Below are 22,576 nucleotides of genomic sequence, written 5' to 3'. Positions count from 1 at the left end.
CAAGTAATACTAGAAATCCTATTCTAAAAATACACCAATCACACTTGTTTTCTGTAAGTTGGCCATTTTCAATGGAACCGATGGTGGCCAACATAGACAGGTTTCACTGTATATGGTGATTTTCAGATAAGACTTTACTTAATTCATTTTCACATTACTAACAAAAGTGTATCAATCGTTCTTAACTTTTACTGTTGTAACAAAGTAACTCAAATAACTCGAATAATTACAAATAAATTTACAATAATTGAGAGTGTGTAGATTAATTTTCTTGTTATGTGAAGTACATCAGTAACAATGTTACATCACATAACAATTATAAAAAGGTTCTTTTCACACACATACTAAATTAAAGATGTGACAGTGCTTATCAAAACAATCTTAGTACATATAATAAGTCGAATATCGTTTCCTTAAAAGCTTCCGAAAGCATGGGAAAATGTACTTTGGAGCTGAATATTTCCTAAACTTCTAGGCGAAGAGCTGAGATCGCATGTTCCTGTCTTAATCCTGAATTTCAATGTCACAAAGTTATTCGTTTCAGACAATGATCAATAAATATGTGAATGATAAGACACAAATAATGTAGTATACTAAAGAAAGTGAGTGAAAAGTAGAGAACTGCACGGAAATTCTTGTTACGTGATGTTCGTTCTCCAAGTTTCAACGAGGACTTCATACAGCAGAAATAATGTTTCTGTCTAAGGTTGCTTACAAGATAAGAGCTGTCTCGATAAATTGTAGTGAAAATGATGTCTCTTCTCGTCTTGTGGTCAACCGTAATTCTGACACTAAGTCGTCATGACCGCCTGCTCCTCTCTTTCATACTATTATGATTTTAGCAGTTATTAACGTAATTTTCACAAAAACGCTTAAGTTATACAAGAAACATCATCATTAGACTCAGAAATTACATTTTTCTCTCTTTTTCTAAAACTCGATATTTTATTAGCATGCGTATTATACAGAGTGGCCCAAAAGTAGGTATACACCCCTGCACTGATTAAGTATAACATTCTAATTTATACTTTTATTTGCTTTTGCTGTTCCGAGCTTAAAGTATGAGTAAAAAGACATTAAGAACAAATAATAAAAAAACTAGGTCTACTTGTTTGATAACAATAAGAAATGATATGAAATACAGTGAGCTGATCAGTACGGAACTGTATACCTACTTTCGGGCCACCCTGTATATGTATATCCTCCGCCATCTTTAAAATACTTTAAATAACGATTTGCCACAAAGGCATTTTTGCTTTGTGATCGGATGGGGTTTCTCAACTTCGGGGTGTTGCGAGAGGAATGCATGGGGCCGCGAAGAAAGCTGAAATAGATACATGTAATTAGGCTTTATATGTATGTTTAAAAATTGTTTTCTATTTTTTATTTTGTTAGATATACAGTATTTTCATGGCCGTGCTTTTTGTCAAATTCACCAGAGAATATTAAACAAATAAAGAATCGTTTTTCATCAGTTTCATCTGTAACAGACCGATTAACGGTTGTTTACATTGTATTTGAATTGGCTCCCGGATTGTAATGTCTACCCGTATTGAAATGTTTACCGGTTGCTTATGCAGCGTTAAAGTTGGTTCGTGTATTTTAATACTGCACCCGAGTGCCTCCAAAGATTCGTTTTGATGTTAATTTGTTTCGTTGCCAATGAAATAAATGGCATAAAAGGGTTATTAGTTTTATATGCGATATGCAAAACACATATGAGATACGCAAACACACCAATAGTTTATCACAAAATTTCGAATTGTTTCTTTTTTAAAATGTTTTTCGCGTTACTGTAATAATTCAACTCAGGTTATAGTTTAATATAATAAAAATTTAATTTACACTTTTATTCTACTTCAATTTACCTTACCTTATTGAAATAACAATCCAAAACAAGTCTTTGGCTAGAGAAAATTTGACTGCTCGTGTTATTTTGTTGTTTTCCGTCATTCTTCTGTTAAGAACGTAGCGATCATTTCTGGTTATTCCCGCAAGAGGGCATTCGAATCACCTTTTGACGAAAAAGAAATGCTAAAAAGTATAAAATGGCGGTTTGTTAGCAGTTGTGATTGAATCGTAGCCATGGTGAGGAGAAATAATCACCAGACAAAAGTAAACAGGTATTTCTAAATTATCAAATGTGATCCCCAGTAAGTTAGAAATTGGAAATATATATAAATATTCGTGATCTTTAAGGTTAGATTCTTGTATCGATATGTATTTATGGTAAAACTGTGTTAATTACAGTCGAACATATAATATTTAAAAACGCGTTTATTAAGGTCTGGTGACGCGAGGATGATGACGCAGTGAAACGCCGTTTTACAATGTAAAAAGAACGATGGCTAGGTCGGCTCCTTAAAATATAGAAATTTTGTAACCAAAAGTATAATCTCTCGGAACTAAACCTAGTATAAATTACTAATTGGTGTTAACCTGAATTATTTGAAAAAAAAAGGAACACTGAGGAGTCTGACCGAAGTGAAAATTCCATAAAACAAGTTTTGGCTAAAGCCATCGAGTGTTACTTCCGCCATTACGAGTGATAGCGTAATGTGCAGGAAGTAGGTTTGTTGGAGTTCATCTCAGCGGATAATGGGACCAAGTCCCATATTTAATAGGGCATGGAACTGATACCCGAGGAGATTGATTGCAACATGTAGATAAATAGGTTTGCTAACCTATTCTGTTCTGTGAAGTCAAGGATCCAAGTGACGAGGACCAAAGGGCCATTTTGTAGGAACCTCAACCAATTGGGTAACATTCATCCATTTTATTTTTTTATTTTCTTCTTGTTCCGATCATAAACAGAACCACTAATTTACCAAATGGAGTGTTGCAAAATAAAAATGTATAGTTAAAACGAAAGGCGTTACGCGTTTAGACAGCTCATCTCGTTACCACTCAATAGCATGATATCATAAGAATATGTGATCAACATCGAAAATTGTTGGTGAACTTTACTTTAAGCGCACCGCTTGATATTAATATTTTCCATGTGACAATTGATACGATTTTCTTTACTGTTAGATTAAGTGATACTTTCACTTTAAGATGTCATTTTTAACGTGTACCTTATTAGATAATATATTTTAATTGCGTGTTTAGGTTAGGTAAGATTTAAATTGAACGTGTCCCACAATATACAGCTATTTTGATTGTTAGGTTAGGAGATTAGATTGTGTGTTTACTATTAAACAATGTCATACTATGTTGTCTCGTGATATATTTTGGGAAATGTATATTTCGATTACTTGTTTAGGTTAGGTAAAATTGAACTTCTGCATTTACGGTTAAATAGTGTCATATTGTTTTGTCTCGTGATATATTTTGGGAAATGTATATTTCGATTACTTGTTTAGGTTAGGTAAAATTGAACTTGTGCATTTACGGTTAAATAGTGTCATATTGTTTTGTCTTGTGATATATTCCGGGAAGTGTATACTTTGATTGTTTGTTTAGGTTAGGTAAACTGGACTTGTGTGCTTACGGTAAAATAATGTCCTGTTATTTTGTTTCGCGATTTTTTTTAAATAATATCTTTTGGATTCTGTCTCGCGATATAGGTTGGGTAATAGATTTCAATTGCTTGTCTAGGTTAGGTAGATTGAACCTGTGTGTAGGGTTTCGGTAAATTAGGATAGTAAATATACCGGTTTTTCATTGTTGTTGTCTCATGATATGCGAGTGCATACTTGATCTATGCAGATTTCAGATATATTTAAAATCTTGTTCGAATATGCTTCCGTGCAAGACTCTGTCTTGGGCATATATTTAGTTTAAAGGTGCCATTCACGCGTCATGGAATTTCTTACATATTTGCCTCATCGGAAGTCAACGTAGTTAACTGATGTTCAACTTTACTGATAAACATATACGTACTTACATTTATTCAATTTGTCGATCTTAAACACAATTTGAAATTTATTATGTGTCCATTGCTCTTGAAAATTAATGACATTATATTGTGAAGTTAAAAGTGATAATAATGTTGATAATGACGTTCTAATCTCTCATAAAATATGTAAACCCTGGCGTAGAGAAGTAGAAATAGAGCATTTTTTTTCTTTCATTTGTAAATATATCATCTCATTAATAGTAGGGTTTTTTTGTGTAGATGTATTATGTACGATTGATACATGCTACTTGATTGTTCTAGAGTACAATGAGAATGTAGTAGCAGTCATGTAGGGCTTATGTTGTTGCCTCATTTAAATGAATTACAGGGTTATGAATAGTGAACGTCTATTTAGTGATAATTTTAGTAATGATAATGTCATCTTGTTAAATGAATAATTAGAGCATATGGACTGTTATTCCTAAGTGATCACGAACTGAGTATATATATATTGTAAAGATATTGAAATGTGAAAATTGATACAATTTTGAAGTTAAGTCAATGTAATGACATAATAACGTAATTGTCTGAACGTACTGCGATGTAGGCAAATATTTAACAGACTTTATTCTGTTGCTCTTGTTAATTACAATGTAACTGTTGACCGATTGGCACAAATAAACAATCACGACCGAATCTCAATTTTATAATTTCGAATACTGCTCATAGAGTTAAGCATATGTAAGTTTGATATTTTTTTTCATTTAACTTAAGTTAACGACGTTGAGTCTTCTTTCATTTCGATTGGCCACTTAACAAGAATTTGGAATCTTTTGATAAAAATTTGCTGCGCATGCTTGAACTGATTTTTTTAAGCTAACATAACCTAAACATTAAGTTAAAACATAACCAAAGAAAATGGTTTGTTATAAATTGGTTTATTCTTGAGATTTTCTCATCCCTTGAAAAGACTGTTATAAATCGGCGACCCTTTGCTATAATATGTGAAGCTAGGCTGTTATAAATTGACGATCCAATCCAGGATTTGCCTGATAGGTATTCATTTCTTTAAATGATCGTAAAAACAGTGTGTTATAAATTGGCGACTTCAGCTTCAGGATATTTGTTTACTTGATAAAGTATTCTGTTTTGTGTGCTAACCGAGATGAAAGCTAAATAATGAGTGGATATAACGATGATGAGTTGCTAAACGCGTGATTCAATTAATATGATGTAAGATGAGTGAAACAGATATAATGCATGAGACTGAAGAATATAGTTGTTGTAATGGTGCAAATAGTGTTGAGAACGCGATTGCAATTTGTTGCGAGAGTTGTGACAAATGGTACCATATGAATTGTTTAAATATACCGGAAAAGGAACAAGAAGTGTTAAGACACTCAGAGGAAAATTGGTATTGTGCAACTTGTGTAGGTAAACAATCTGTAGAATCAGATGGGGAGGAAGTGAGACGTACACAAAACCCAAAGAAAGTTGCTCCAGAAATTGAAATTGGTGGAGGTCCGCTTCTAGATAAGTTAGTGGACATAATTAAAGAACTAAAGTCTGAGGTTTCTGAGGTACGGAAGGAACTAAAGTCTGAAGTTTCAGCAGTAAGAGTAGAACTGATTAATCAGATGACCGTTAACAAGAATGATTTAAAGGCAGAAATGAAAACTGAATTAAATAAGATGAGTAGTGAAATTTCGTCTTTGAAAGAATCTTTTGTGTCAGTAAAAGGGGAATTAAAAACTGAAATATCTAAGTTAAGAATTGAAATTGATGAGACAAAAACTAATTTAGGACAAACCGTAGAAAATGTACGCGATAGTTGTATGATGGAAGTAAATAATGTAAAACAGGATATGACTAGTCTTAGGTTAGATTTAGATAAAGTAACCGTAGATGTTAGTGAATTTAATGAAAATGTGAATTGTAAATTAGAAGCTACTACTAAAGAAGTGTCAGTGTTGAAAACCCAATTCGGGAATATAACTTCCAAATTTGAATCTGAATTGAAAGGTGTCAAAGAGCGACAAATTGATGAATATAGGAAATTCCGGGATGTAAACGAACAGACCGTGAATATGATAAAGATATTAGAACGTGACATGGTCGACGCGTATCGTCAAAATCGGGAACGATGTGAGCGGAACACCGATACTTTGAAAAAGATACTTGAATCGGATGGTGTAAATGCGAATAATGAAAACTTTCCATTTGAAGAGAATTTGGCTAATAATGAACGAAGTTGTCAGGATGTTAGGGAACCTTCAGTTCCAAAATTAGATAAAAGTCGATTTGAGGAAATTACAAATATGACCGAGATGTCTTCCTCGTCTGATGTGGAAGAAATTAGGAATAAACCCTCACATAAACATAAGAAAGTGAGACAAAGAAGGAAAGAGAAAGGATCGTGTTGTGAATCGTGCACTGAGCGGTGTCCTCCATTAGATCTTGTTGTGAATAATCATGAAACCGAGGATAGGCTTAAACTAGATTGTGAAAATAGAAATAATGACAACAGTCCTTCGTATAAAAGGGGTGCAGGAACCTATTTGAAGGAATTGCATCATTTCCCAAAATTTGATGGGCAACTGACCCAGGGAATGGCAAAAATTTTCCTAGATGATCTTTTACACACGATAAACATGTATGTTCTCACTGATAGGGATCGAATGTATATAGTGGGACGAGTTTTGGAGAAATCTGCTAAGATCTGGTATCGTAGTGTTGCTTCCCAGATAAAATCTTTCTCTGACTTTTTGCGGCTTTTCAAACTGCAATACATATCGGAGCGACTAGAGAGGGCACAGAAGCGCCACCTCTACTCGCTACGATATGACAAATCGAAACATTCTTCATTGCTAGGGTTTGTACGGCATATTGTCGAGAAATATAATTCAATAGTAACTTCACCTTCAGATCAAGAGTTGAAGGATCTGATTTTAGATTGCCTTCCTGAGGAAGAAGCGAAAATTTTGAAATTAGGTTCAGTTAGCACAGTGCAAGACCTGATGCTACGAATAGCTAAGTTAGAATGTAGTCCAACTCCTTCCTTAGGAAATCAGGGTAGTTCAAAATTTCCACCTAGGAAACCACAGGTTAGGAAAACATTCTTTTTACCTAATAACACTAATCGAACCGACAATGCGGTGCAAACGGAGCCGACCTGCAGTGAAGGTAGTGTAAGAGAAAATAACTCTAATTCTCAATTTGGAAATAAACCTCAAAATTTCAACGGGAGATCATACCGTAATAACTGGAAAAGAAACCGAAATCAGAAACAAGCATGGGAAAAGAATAGAAATAATAACTTTAGACCCATGAACGGTATTCAGCCGGTTCCGATGTATGGGGGTGTACCAGTACCAGTACCTTACACGGTACCGGGAATGTATAATTTTAGTAATATGAAACCGGTTATGATGCCAGGTCCTTCGGTTACTATGGTAACTTCTTCGTTTCCCCAAAGCTTACCTGTTGTGACTACTGTCACTTCCGCTTTACGTTCACCGTATCCTTCGGTGACTGCGGAACCGACAAATCCGGTTGTTGTTTCGGAAAACATGTTGAGCAGTCGTCACTGAGGGGAGACGACGGCTGCTCCAACCAACTTCTCTCCCCGAATCAAAATGCTAGTAAACCTTATTCTTTTGAGAAAGAAAATGTGTCGATTGAAAATGAGTCTTCGTTGAAATTATTGACTTATTTTGTGTTAAAGGAAGAAGAAGGGAATATGTCCAAACAAGATTTCGAAATATTTCCTTCCCCTTCTATAAATTGCAAGGTGGGGGAAATGCAAATTAAATGTATCCTTGATACTGGGGCAGAGCTGAACCTCCTCAATTATGATATTTGGCAAAACTTTCAAAATTCTTTTCGTTCGGCAAAGCTCAAACCAGTACCAAGTGTACATTTGACTGCTTTTGCAGGTAAAGACAATTTTCCTGTGAAGGGATTGCTTGAATTAACTTTAAATATACAAGATAATCTTTTCAACGTCCCAGTCTTTGTCGTTAAAGACATGAAAGCTGGACTATTATTAGGCTCGCCATTCTTCGCTAAGTTTCAGGTCACTTTCGATAGTCATAACAGAAAATTAATTTTGAAAAATAATAATGAGGAAGAAGTAACTTTGGATATTTCCTATCCAAAGGTGCTCCTTGTTCATTTAGATACTAATTCGGAATTACGTGAACCTAACCAAATTCTTTCTTCTTCTAATGAACAATGTAGAGATTACGGTGAGATTTCTGAATTGGAAATTAAAGAATACATTAAAGGTCGCGATGATTTAGACGATGATACAAAAATAAAATTGGAAAACTTGCTCCTTAAATTCAAACACTTATTTTGCGAATATCCCAAACCCATCCGATGCGAACCTTATAAAATAGAATTAACAGACCAAGAACCTGTGGTCGGAAAGATCTATCCAATCCCTCAGGCTATGCAAAAAGAGTTCGAGGAGGAATTGAATAAATGGATAAGGTTGGGGATAGCCAAAGAACATCCCAGCAGTTATCGCAATCCAATTCATTGCGTGAGAAAGTCCTCTGGGGGTGTGAGACCTGTAATCGACCTCAGATTATTGAATTTAAAGGTTGTAAGTCCGAAAATACAAGTCGAACCCATCAATGAGATTCTTACTCGCATCTCTGGAGCTAAAATTTTTAGCTCCATGGATGCTACAATGGGATATTATGTATTCGACTGCATCCTGATTCCTTCGCATCCACAAGTTTTATATATTTAGGCCGACAGTATGTATTATGTGTCCTACCAATGGGTTTAAAGTCTAGTCCTAGTATCTTCCAAAATGTGATGAATTCATATTTTGGACTAGATACTAGAAAATTTGTTGTAGTGTATTTAGACGATTTGATGTGTTTTAGCTCTACTTTTGACGAACATTTTATCCATTTAGAACAACTCTTTGAAATTCTAACTTTTGGAAATTTTGCGCTAAATTTTAGAAAATGTCAGTTCGTCAAGTCTGAAATTTTATTTTTGGGACACATTGTGAATGGGAAGGAATTAAAGCCGAATCCCAAACAAAACGAAGCGATAAAGTACTTTCTGATACCGAAAACTAAGAAGAAACTTAGGTCCTTCCTAGGCATTCTTTCCTGGCGAAGAAAATTCATTCCTCAGTTCGCCGCTCTAACAGCGCCATTTTTCGATTTGTTGAAGAAAGACAAGAAATATTGTCTAACTGAGGAATTGCTGAATAGATTCCAACAATTGAGAGAATTGTTGAGTGAGCCTCCAGCGCTCAGTCAACCTAATTTCGACCAACCGTTTCACTTATTTTCGGATGCGACTAGAAAATTTGGCTGGCTATCTGGCTCAGTATGATGATACTGGAGAACTTCTTGTTATCGGTTATGCAAGTAGAAAATTAAAGTTATATGAAGTTTCCTATTCGATCTTCCAACTGGAGTTGCTGGCAGTATTGTTTCTGTGCGAACATTTTTCGTATTATATTTTAGGTAGAAAAGTTACGGTCCATTGTGACAACAGCGCAGTAACATACGCTTTTGCGTTACAGAACTTAGATCCCCGAACCACAAAAATTTTGTTAAAGTTACAGAGGTTCGATCTTCGGTTCGAGCACATAAAGGGGGTGGAAAATAAAATAGCCGACATATTGAGTCGCAATACTCCGGAACTCCCTGCCGAACCTGAAGAATACCATGTTAATTTTATTTGTTATGATGAGAGTACGTGGTTCACTGTAAATGAGTTGATGCAAATGCAAGCGGGTGATAAGTACTGTAACGAACTAAAAGCGAAAATGTCAGACAGTGCCGATTCTCGAATTCGTCTAATAAATAATTTGGTCTATATTCAAAATTCAAAAACGAAACATTGGCTGCTGGTAATCCCGGAGTCATTAATTGAGAGAACGATTAGGAAGGTTCATAAAACGGGGCATTTTGGTGTTAGCAAATGTTTGAAATTAGTTCAAGAATTGTTTTTCTGGAAAGGACAAAAACGTACATTTCAAAATTTCATCAATAATTGTGAATTGTGTGCCCGAACGAAGTTCTCCAATAGAATCATCGCTCGTGAGGATCTGCATATTGAGGCAGATAAGCCACATATCAAATTGTGCATAGATCTCGTGGGAAAATTGCCATGTAGTTATGGATTCTACTACATCCTCTCAATTGTTGATGTCTATTCACGGTTTCTATGTTATTTACCGTTGAGGACTGCCACAGCTGCTGAGATTGTTCGGACTCTAGAAAAGGAATATTTCTATCTCTTCCCTTACCCAAATTTTATCATATCCGACCAGGGCCCACAGTTCCTTTCGAACACGTGGAAAACTTACTGTAATGATCACCAAATTCAGCATATTCTGGTCTCGCCATACAACCCTTCTGGGAATGGCATCGTGGAACGTTCGCATCGAGAACTCAATCGAATTATTCAATTATTGTGCAGCCATAACCACACTATGTGGAAAACAGTGCTAAAAGTAGCACAAGACCTATTAAACTATTCTTATAATAGTACCATTGGATGTACGCCTGCTGAGGTGTTCATTTCTTTTTCAGCTGCTGATAGATTTCGAGAAAAATTTTCATGGCCTTCTGAATTGAAAACAGTAGAAAATTCTAAACGGCATATTCAGGTGGAACCCCGTTTGTTATCAAAAAGAAAACGAAAGTCGCAAAATAATGTGATTGAAATTAAGGAAATGGATTTGGTTATGGTTAAAACCCATTTTCAATCGGATGCGTTTAAGAAAATCACACATAAGTATATGCCTGTATTCACAGGGCCTTTTGTTGCGACTCGAGTGCATCACAACTCTGTTTCTTTAAAAGATTTGGAGGGGAGAGAAGTGCCGACTCAAAATTTATCAAATGTAAAATTATTCAATTGCTCTGCAGAAAAGAGAGAAGAATTGTTAAAAAAACTTTAAATAGTCATAAAAAATATATTTGTTAATCTATTTTTTTTTATTACTTAAAGCCGCCGGGAAAACATCCCTCGGAATAAAAGAGAGATGAAACTGATGAAAAACTGTACATTCAAATACAAGAAAAATACGAATACAACGAAAGCTGCGGATTGAAATACAATTCAAGATGAAGCTTAATGTGATTCCTCTAAGGTTCACAAGCGATAAGCAAGAATAATGAAATAGCTTATTACAAACTGAAAATTATTTATGGGAGCCGCTGGCAAGGGGATGTAATAAAAGTGGTGTCGTGATATTTAATAGTTTGAGAAACCTTGTGATAGTAGATAGATCTACGTGTGTTCACTTGTACCCCTAATTTTACTTTCTAGAACTTCCTAGAATCCCTTCTGCCGGCATTGAATGATTCGAAAGTACGTGTTTTTGGATAAAGCAAATTTACGAGTCCAAGACAAGAACACACCACCTCAGCTCTACAGCTAATAGCTTAGGAAATATTCAGCTATAAATTCCATCAAAAATTATTAATTGCTCGCCTGAGTGTCTTTGATATTACAGATAACATTGTATTTCCCCATGTTTTCGAAAGCCTCTAGCTCTTCAAGGAAGAGATACTCGACCTGTGTTTGTCTAGACATTAGTCCATCATTTCAGTTTGTTAACATACTACACATACAACCATTGATATTACAAATTATATTTCTAGTTGATCATCTTAGTTAGTTTTCCGATTATTTAAGCTATCATCCTTCATATGATTTTTTTCCTTTGTTAAAAATATTATAAGGATATCATATATGTACAGTCGCATTCAAAAATTCTTGGGCCACCAACTTTGGTTTTAAATGGTTATATTCTGGCAAGCGTACGTCGGAAATTCTAACACTTTGGGTTCAGGCCGGTAGCCAGCCCAAAAATTTAGGGAGGGGGCGGTAGAAGTTAGTGGGGGCCCGATCCAACCATACTATTGTTCATCACCATATTGTAGTTTATTTGCAAGCCTTGCATTCCACACAGTTGCGCATCAAAACGGTCCTAATTCCATTGATTATTATTGAAAAAAAATATTCCCAGACTCTAAAATCGCAGCCAAATTGTGATTGGCCGTACAAAAACAGAAGTTGTAAATTCTGTTCTAGCTCCATCCCATATAAACTGTAATATGATTTCTTGCAGACATAGGCGACATTGCTACGTTAAATGAATCTTGTAGCTATCATAATAATAATAATAATAATAATAATAATAATAATAATAATAATAAACTTGCAACCCGATCTTTCTATTTACTATTTAGATTTTACAACTTCTTCAAAGCAAGAATGGTGTCTCCACACGTGCAGCACTGCACTCTAGTAGACAAACAGTGAACCTCCTAATTAAAAAATGCATATTTTGGCGCACTTCCCCTCCCTGTCCAAAAGAATCCCTTGTTTCGGAAGAGGTGAAACTGGTTTTTCCTTTATGTCAGCGGGAGGGCGATAGCAGGTAGCAAGCAAGACATCCCAGAATGTTGCATACTCTTCAACTCCTTGCAAGATGGAAAAAAAAATTATGACCCTTTCAAGACTATTTATAAATGGTGAAATATGGTAGGGTTTCAAGATTCTTTTTATGATAGCTACAAGTTCTTCTAAAGTGGCAACCCATCTATACTCTTTATAGGGGTTTCAACATATGCTACTAATTACGGACGTGTGAAAGTGTTTCCAATCATGATTCACTCTTTTGATTAAACATGAACTCACATGGTGAACCCTAATACACTCACCATATAGTCATGAGGGAGTTCTAGCGTTCATGTGTCGAAAGTTAATGCATAGGCCTATATTACGAGTTAGCCGGACGGAAGTGTGTGAGCATTTTGGCATGCTATCTTTACCATACTTTACATGGAGGTAGATTTTGACAAGTTTAGTAGGCGTACGAAATATTATGATGTCCAGTCTTTTGATTCGCGAGTTATGGGCCATCGAAGTTAAGATTTGTTTGTCAAATTTTCGCGAAATAATTTCTCTACGTGATGCATGAAACTCATCTGATCTTGATTAAACTCTGTCTACATACATCTACCGAGTCTTGACGCACTTAGAACTCATATGAAATATGGTACGAAGATCTTTGATTCTGAAAGTCAGTTACTGGTCATCAAAGTAAAGAAATTGAATGATAAAACGGTTGAATAAATTATAAACAGCTGATTAATTATGTTGTAACGGTTCAGTAGATAATGAAACGGTTGATTAGCTATGTTGAAACGGTTGAACACATGACAGAAAGGTTGATTAACCATGTTCAAACGGTTCAGTCAATGATGAAACGGTTGATTAACTATGTTGAAACGGTTGAGTAAATAATAAAACGTCTGAATAAATTATAAAACGGTTGATTAAATGTAGTGTTCACTTATAATAAAAACTTTCTAAAATAAATGAAAGACAAAAATTTTCCTTAATAGGGGAAGTTAAATATTTTTCAGTTGTATTTAGGAATAATACATCCATGTTTTTTCTCATTGTGTTTACATTTATTTCAATTACAGTAAGATGAACATGTCGAAGCCCATTCCGATTGATCAGCCAGATACTGGACACCATCGTATCATAGAATCCCCTCGAAGGATGAGCAGCGATGAAGGATCTCCCCGAATTAATGACTTTGATGAAGCTGTGACTGATTGTTTGCCATTTCTCCTTAAAAAGCTTCAGGTATCTCAGATTGTCCAATCATCTGGTGAAACTTTCAATGAAGCTGTGACTGATAGTTTACCTTCACCCAAAACACCGAATACTATCCTAAACAATATCCAAATTATCAAATCGTCTGTTGAAGCTTTCAATGAAGCTGTGACTAATCATTTGCCTTCACCCAAAACACCAAAGACTGTCCGAAAGAACATTCAAATGCCGCAGGTTATCCAATCGTCTGGTGAAGCTTTCAATGAAGCTATGACTAATCATTTGCCATCGCCCAAAACACCAAAGAGTATCCGAAAGAATATTCAAATGTCGCAAATTATCCAATCGCTTGCTGAAACTTTCAATGAAGCTGCAAATAATCATTTGCCATCGCCCAAAACACCAAAGACTGCCCGAAAGAACGTTCAAATATCGCAGATTGTCCATGCATTCTCTGAACCTTTTAGTGCAATTATGAATGACTCAAGTGTTAGTCTTCCAAAAAACAGTGGCACTGTTTGGTATCAGGACTGATAGTGTTGCTATCATCCCAGTTACATGTTAGCCTTGGTAATCGTCTATTTAAAACTACTCTTTCTTCACGAAAATATTTAAACAACAATGGGTTTCTCTTATATTTCTTCAAATATGGTTTTATATACTCATCGTATTAGTAAGTGAATTGTTTAGTGGTTAAAATTTCTACCTGGAATTGACCTAAAGAAACTTTAACAGGATTTATGTTATTCCAAATAGTCTCGTACCTGTAAAATAATTGTGGTAAATATATAAAGCGATTAATTGTGCAAAACTGAAACTCAACACGAATGTCCTTTGTCGACAGACAGAGTCGGTCAATTTTGATATGTGATAGTCCTTTCATTAAAATTCTGGTTGTTAGAGCAAATTGTTAAATGTTTGAAAGATAATAATGAAAGAAGTAAAAGGAATATGACAATGTATGTAGGACTGTAGAGATGAATGTGTGTGAAATTGAAAATGATATTTGCCTCTAAAGACACAAAAGAAGTTATCGTGAATGAGAATTTTGAAAAAAGAAAGAAAGGAAGGAAAGAAGGAAGAAAAAGATCCTAAACTAACATATCGCTAATCTCTAATTAAATCTGAATGTAAATGAGTTGGTCAAATAGGTGTATTTTGAGACACTGTACACAAATCCTCATCAAAAAGATTCCCAATTGGTTATTAAAAGAAACTGTTATTCACTTGAACGGTTCTTGAGGACCTTTGTATCACTAAGTTTCGCTAAGATCAATAAGTTGAATCGAAGTTTATAGGAATCACTATGTGGTAAGTACACACTCCGATGAAATTTTAGTAGTCTGACGGAATCCACTGAAAGAAAAAAATTCTGTCTGATGTTTTAGCTGACGATTAATCATACACTGACCTTCTGGTAACTTCCTGATTGCCTAATCTAATCTAATCTGATCTCAAGATGGGTCCTGCTGTTTCTTCTATTGTGTCAATAGCGCGGGGACGCTTATCTCATGTGTCATGAGATTTTCTACCTTTAGGGTTGTGTTGACGTAAGTGATCACACGGTGATATATTTCCTTTGAAGTCGTGATTATCGATCAAAGAAATACTTTACTCGATGTAATATGAGATGCTGAGAAGGCCTCAGATTTAATTTGAAAGAAGCAATATGTTTTCCTTCCTAACTTTCGAAGCGATTTAAATCCAAATACACGATGAAGATATTGTCATTTGCAGAATCTTACCGTCACTGTCGTCTTTTATTACAGATAAACACGTAATGGGAGCTATTACAATTAAATATATATGTTATTTCAACTGTTAGCAATCCCAAGACAAAGTTAAAAAAGTAGTTACTATTCATTTTTTCTACATTGTATTACTGTTATACGAGTCTCTATGGCAATATAATTTCCAAATTTCTTAGTAGTTCAACATGCTCTTTTCCATTGCACCAGGTAGTATGGAATTTCTACTTATTTATTTTATATCGCATTAAGAACTTCTGTTTTGAATACAAACTAGGAATTAAATACAATGGTCACATTTTTTAATGTATTATACCGTAGTGTACTACTCTACAGCATTTAAAGTTCACCTCGAAATGTATACAGTTCACTTGATTGACCGGGTTTTGGATAATGATTATCCTCCTGTATATACAGTATGTAGTATTTATATTTAGTGTTAAGTATTTGTTTTTAAAATTATTATTATTTATATACTGAAATATTATTTTGTACTATATTTTATACATGAAATACAATAAATTATATATAATTTATGTATTTTTTTTTACTAGAAAAAACTTACTATTTCAAATGTGCCCCTGCTGGTGGTGCTGTCGACGTGTGTTTTCCCGAATCTCCCTCAAAAGAGGAGGGACAAATTGCTGTGATCGAAGTTCTTCAACAGTTGGATGTGGGTCACATTAAATTATTTCACGAACTTCGCTTTGCACTGTCTTGTTAGCCATTTTGAATAGCGTAGGCCAAGGTCATTCACTTCTTCTCCCTAAGCAAAATGAAGGTTTCCTCTTTGAAAGGTTGGCGGGGTGGGGCTAAAGTATGTTTTACATATTTTTCAGGGGCACACTTGAAAGGCTAATGAATAAACACAGAATCTTTAAGCATCTAGTCAATAAAACAAGTTATAAAAGTAACTATAATATTAGCGACGTGAACGAATCCAAACTTTTTGCAACGAAAAGTCTGATTATATATATTGATACGCATTCTTGATGAAAAAAGGTTAGTCATGATTCTACAACTCACATATATTAAGTAGTTAACATCAGATAAGAATTTAAAAACATTAAAAACAGAAAATTTCAAAAAGGTTTAAGAAAAACGTTACTATTCTTTTTTTTAAAAAAAAATGTGCTCACTTAAGCAAATTATTACCTTAGACTAACTAAACTAACTAACTCTATGGCCTATGGAACCCGGAGGTTCAATGCCGCGTTCACAAAACCTCTCCACTGACTTCTATCCTTAGCTAACTGCATCCAGTTTCTACTTTGTATTCCAATCTCTGCGAGATCCATCTTAATATTGTCCTCACATCTGCGCCTAGATCTTTCTAATGGTCGTTTTCCGATTGGTCTTCCAGTCAAGACTTTGAAAGTGTTTCTACTTTCTTCCATTCTAGCTACATGACCCGCCCACCTAAGGCTCCTAGACTTGACGACCCTAACAATGTTGGGTAAGCCATATAAATTATGTAGTTCCTCGTTATGAAGTTTCCGCCATTCCCCATTCCCGTTCCTCTTGGGTCCGAATATTCGTCTCAGGATCTTGTTTTCAAATACTTTCAGTGTATGTTCTTCCCTCAGAGTAAGTGACCATGTTTCGCAGCCATACAGAACAACAGGCATGATTATCGTTTTGTATATTTTAAGCTTCAAATTCATCGACAGAATTCGCGACGACAAGAGATTTTGAACCGAATAGTAACACGAATTCCCTGCTTTTAGTCGACATTTAATTTCTCCGTGAATATGATTTTCCTCTGTTAATATTGATCCTAGATATTTGATACTATCTACTTTATCAAAAGTATTATTTAATATTTTAACGCGTCCATAATTTGCTGTATTCCGGTCCCGACGCACTTCCATGTATTTAGTTTTCTCTGCATTTACTTCTAAACCCATGTCCCTGCAAGCGTTTAATAAGATCTCTGCATTTCTTTCTATTGTTCTCCTATCATCCCCTATTAAATTTACATCATCAGCGTACGCATAACCTAGTGAACACCGTTCAGCTCTACGCCCTGGTTGCTATCTTTGATTTTCCTTATAGCGTATTCCAGGGCAAAGTTGAATAATAATTCTGACAACGCATCTCCTTGTTTCAGGCCATTCTTGACGTGAAAGCTCGTGGCCAAAAATTTTCCTACCCGGACTGTACTTTGGGATTCATTTAAACATATCTTAATTAATATAATTAGCTTTCTCGGTATTCCAAGTTCTGTAAGAACGTTGTATAATGTTTCTCTCCTAACCGAGTGGTACACCTTTCTAAAATCAATAAATAGTTGATGTACCGGGGTATTGTATTCCCACTTTTTTCCGAGTATTTGGCGAATGGTAAATATTTGGTCGATAGTTGATCGATTTCGTCTAAATCCGCACTGATAATCTCTAAAAATTTCATCTGCGTATGGGGTCAGTCTTGCTAATAGAATATTTGAAAGGATTTTATAGGATGTTGACAGAAGAGAAATGCCTCGATAATTATTACAGTCAGTTTTGTCGCCTTTCTTGTGAATTGGAACAATGATTGATTCTCTTCCACTCTTGTGGCAATTCTTCCTTGTTCCAGATAAGGAGAATGAGTTTGTATATCTTGTTCCACAATTTTTCGCCTCCAGCTAAAATTAACTCAGCCGGAATTTCATCTACGCCCGGAGATTTGGGTTTCTTTAATTTCTTTATAGCGGTTTTTACTTCTATTCGGTTGGGTTCTGGGGTGTGTATCTCCTTTTCTTCACGCACACTAGTTTTTGGTTGCGTGTTAAGCAAATCTAATTATTACCTTAGACAGGTACCTAAACTGAAGGTAGGACATTAACTTCCTAAAAATAGTTTGAACTAAAAGGTATAGGTGAACATTAAAAAAAAAAAACTTAGTCTACGCGTTACGGAAGTATAAGTGAACATACACACAATTACAGTATTAACACTATCAGTTGCTGAGTAGTTTTATAGTCTAGTTCCAAGCACTCTAGTTATACCCGATGAAATTTACATCTTGACACTTCAAATTTGCTTTTCCCATTCTGCACACCAAATGCATCACTCTATTCGTAAATTTTCATTCTGCACACCAAATGCGTCACTCTTCCCGTGAATTTCTATTCTGCGCACCAAATATATCATTCTACCTGTAAATTTACCATTCTGCACACTAAATGTATCACTTTGCTGTAAATTTACCATTTTGTACACCAAAAGTATCACTTTACCCGTGATTTCCATTCTGCACACCAAATGTATCATTCTGCTCGTGAACTTACCATTGTGTCACCAAATTTGCCATTTTGCGATGTGAGTGTAATAAAAGATATATATATATATATATATATATATATATATATATATATATATATATATATATATATATATATGCGCCTCCAAATACTCCCGTAGGAGCAACCAAAGTACCGCCTGTATGAATAACATCGGCTGAGATGTGATAATTCGATTCGACTGATACGTTGCACGTTCTCAATAACCAGAAAAACCTTGTATTTATGTCACAATTGTCACCATTTTTCCACCGTTGGTACACCCCTGAATGGGATACAAGTTTGCATTCGCATCTGGCTTCACTGGAAGCGTAGCTGTTTTCTATTAGCGCTTGCCCAAACTTTTTCACATAATGACATCAACATTTTCAATCTGGACCATCTACTTAATTTGTAATTATTATGTTGTGATTTAATAAGTGCCACATTCCGTACCTGCCTTCGCAAAATTCTGCATATAGCATCACTACGCAAATATTGCAAGAAGTAATTATAACTGCTATGTAAACTAACACAAATTTGCGTTTCGTTGAAACAAACATTATACGGAATGTACCCACAAATAATATTTCCTATTGTAAGTTTGGGCAATACATTAGAGGTACCGACACTGTCAGAAAATGCTTTGCAATTTTCTGTACTATGATATTGCCATGGCAACGTTGAAGAAAGGAACAACAAAAACATTCCATTGTGGTGGTTGAGTGTTGTGACAAATTTCAAAGAGTTTTAATAATTCTCAGCTAAAAAACACAAACAAGATGCCTGATTTAGTGGAAGAGCAGATGTACTGCTCACAACAAATTCAAATTCCTTCAGCTTTCCCAGGTATTCTAAAAGAATTCACAAAAGCAGCTATACGTACTCAGCCTCGAGACTTACTGGTGTGGGCAGCTGCTTACTTTCGCTGTTTAGCCAACGGAGAACAACCACCTGTGAAAGAACGTTTAGAATATCCACCATTTGATTCGCAGTCAGGATTGTCTCCTGGATACCTGAAAGTGCTACACAAGCAATTGGGGTCCAAAGTGTGTGTTGCTGGAAGTTATTTACTAAAGAAGTGGAGAGGTCTATGCCTTAACATCGAAACCTTGGGAGAAATATTACAAGTTGGGGAGTTTGATGAAGAGGTTGAGTGGCTTCGGTTTCTTGCAATTGGAGCTGGATATTTATCCAAGACATTGGGACAAACAATGACTCTGCTCTGTGAAATTTTAACGGATGAACCGGAAGGGGGTTCTGCAGCCATTAAGTATGAACAATTTTGTGATTTATATACCTACCTAGCTGCTCTTGATAAAGAAGAAATTCCAGGTATTGGAGGTGTTGTTCCAGACGACAAGGTTAACGATCTGCTTTCGTATCTTAAAGAAATGGCTGATAAACAAGAGGGAATGGTAATGCCTCGAAATTTACTTCATTTCTTATGTCCTCCTATACAGTGACAATATTATAACATGTAACAATTAGTTGATTTCTAACTTGGAACTTCGGTATTTTATTACCGTATTAGCTGTATACAGTTTTAAATTGTAGAAATAGCTAAGTATTGCTATTAGCGTTCGAATGTCTCATAGACAAGTTCTCTTAGATAATATTACCGTTGCGATTAAATCAGAAAGGTTATAGCAAATTATCAATTATTAGATAATAGGCAGTACGCAATAATTTGATTTTTTGTACACTGACAATGATATATAACCTGTATTGTATGGATCCAGTCCAGAAACTAGTTCTCTAGGCAGTTACACTTGTGCAATCACGTTAAACTTAAGTTACTGTAATTTCTGTGTTACAGTGTAGTCTATCATGTTCCTATGCGAAAATCTGAATTTAACAATAGGATTTTTTCCAAGATCAAAAGAAAGTAGAACAAGCTCGGAAATATATCTTAAACTACTTACTAAAACAAACTGCACTGGAGAGTTAATTTAATCTTTGAAGTACCAGAAATTGGAGATTACCATGTACTATGGTATTGCATTAACTGTTTTAGTAATGAGATCTAATTAAGATTGTACAGATGTAAATAGTAAAAGAGGTAATATTAAATATTTGTTAGTTATTTCGCAGATGTGAATTAGGCCTAGCCTATAATAAGACAAATCTTTTCAGTTCCAAAATTAACCATCCAGTGAATCACATGTTGAATAACAAACTATAAAGACAAATACTTCACCTACTTATCATAGACCATTGTTATAAAAATACATTTTATCATAAAAATACATATTACAAGCACATTGTTGAAAAATTCTTACATTTTGAACGAATATATGAACAAAAGGCATTACTGCTGTATCGCCGGACCAATTTGAAAATCGAAAAAGTACCAAAATGTACTGTATTCGGTTATATTTGGTTGGATTACATTACGTTACGTTAGATTACGTTATTAGGCGTGTAGTTTGTTGTTTTACGTTATAAGGCGAAGTCTGTTGTAAATGACCTCGTTTAAGCGTATACCCACCATCGATGACGCACCTGCTTCGTGTGGATGCATCCCTCCCTAACGTTCGGATCCCCTTGCTGCGCTTCTGCTTTGGCTCGGTTAGATAGAGTGCATGCTTTTTAGTGGTCACCTAGCAGAAGTTGGTTCGCGTTTTATGCACTGTAGTTTTTATGTTATACGTCCACACTGTATTTGTACTCATGACTACATCACAGATACAAATAACGAGCCGTAATCACTAACAAGTGATTTGAGAGAAAAATTAAATAATATTCAATAACTAGTAGACGATACGAAGATTCGTAAGACTTCCTGTAACTTATCCTCCGTATACATTTAGAAGGATAACATCAAGTACAAAACAACAAGGCTTTCTAAGAAATATCAAGAACAAAATTTCTGTGAAATTCATGAACACAATAGAAGTTACACAATTATTTTGATATATAGGAGTTGTAATGCAGATCTGTGGCCGAGCACTGATTAAAAAAAAAAAAAAAAAAAAAAAGTACTAGTGCAGAATAGTCTGTTATAAGAGTACTAATTTTACGGTTAACATGAATGACTCCATATGAAAGATGATTGTTGTAGAATATTAATTTCACTCTCGGAGCATTTCTGCACAATGCAAAAAACTAATGTTTACGAGTGTAACGTTACTAGTGTCAAACAATTACAAGGGCTATACTAAGGTTAAAATGAGTTGAATTGTAATATGAGCTAGTAATTTTTACGTTAATATTATCAGAAGTGTTAAAATTAAATGTTTAAAAAATTAATGAAATAGAGGATACCGATAAGACATGACCATTTGCCCGTAAATGAGAAGTGTCCGTTATAGAGAGAGGTTACACGAATTTGGATTTCTCACAGGTTATGCGGCAAGTGTATGCATTATACAGTAAATGCATGTTATAAATGGTCGAAATGCTGTTTCAAATTACTAGAGAGTGAGAGGGAGTTACCTACTGTTAACAAACTAAAATATACTTCGAGGATGTGTTTATACGAGTCGTATTGTCATGTACTGCAAAATAAGCTATTTTCTTTTCATCCCTTGCAAAAATTTTTTCACCCCTTGCAAGTGAGTACGTCTCATCCCTTGTAAAAATCCCTTAGTTCGATGTTGACTTTACGAAAACTAAAAGTAACACGATAATGAAGAACATTCTACATTATAATTAAATACTGAAAAAATATCAGTTCCAAAATTAAGAGTTAGAAATCACCAAGCATAAAAGTCTATGAGTTTCTTGAGAAAAGTCAGTCTGGAATATACTTCTAAGGACACTACAGCATTTTAGAGTCTTCTGCGGTATGTCGGTCTGTATCTTTTCATGAAAATTTCTGATGGTTTTGTTGAGTTGATTTTGAGTTTAACGTCCCTTTCAGCAGCGAGGCTATATGAGACGAGACCTACTGATTAAAGTGGAATCCGAACCACTTACAGTTCCTGCCAACTGATGGTTTTGTCTTCTTCAAACAAGTATGCTTTATATTTACTTAGTAGAAATCCATATTTTTGATTTTCAGGTGTTAAGAATACCTGACTAATTATTCAATACATTCCAAAGCTTCTCAGTTGCGGCTGACGATTGAATATTATAAGAACAATATTATATTCTTTCTCTGAT

General features: G+C 35.0%; 2 protein-coding genes across 2 annotated transcripts; both read left to right on the top strand.

Moving 5' to 3' along the window:
• The first annotated feature begins 2,050 nt into the window (after positions 1-2,050).
• On the top strand, positions 2,051-15,695 carry LOC145679857 (uncharacterized). Its single transcript, XM_081750379.1, has 2 exons — positions 2,051-2,123; positions 13,324-15,695. The coding sequence occupies exons 1-2, from the start codon at positions 2,086-2,088 to the stop codon at positions 13,991-13,993; spliced, it is 708 nt and encodes a 235-aa protein (XP_081606505.1). The 5' UTR covers positions 2,051-2,085; the 3' UTR covers positions 13,994-15,695.
• Positions 15,696-19,092: 3,397 nt separating this feature from the next.
• LOC145678712 (ropporin-1-like protein) lies at positions 19,093-20,555 on the top strand. The gene has a single exon (XM_081749139.1). It carries the CDS (start codon positions 19,252-19,254, stop codon positions 19,933-19,935), a length of 684 nt encoding a protein of 227 aa, XP_081605265.1. The 5' UTR covers positions 19,093-19,251; the 3' UTR covers positions 19,936-20,555.
• Positions 20,556-22,576: the final 2,021 nt, after the last annotated feature.

Source organism: Thermobia domestica, chromosome 2, assembly GCF_964235325.1.
Source record: "Thermobia domestica chromosome 2, izTheDome1.hap1.1, whole genome shotgun sequence".
NCBI classification, from domain to species: Eukaryota; Metazoa; Arthropoda; class Insecta; order Zygentoma; family Lepismatidae; genus Thermobia; species Thermobia domestica.
The sequence above is the reverse complement of the archived record's forward strand: the minus strand, read 5'-3'. Positions and strand labels throughout refer to the sequence as shown.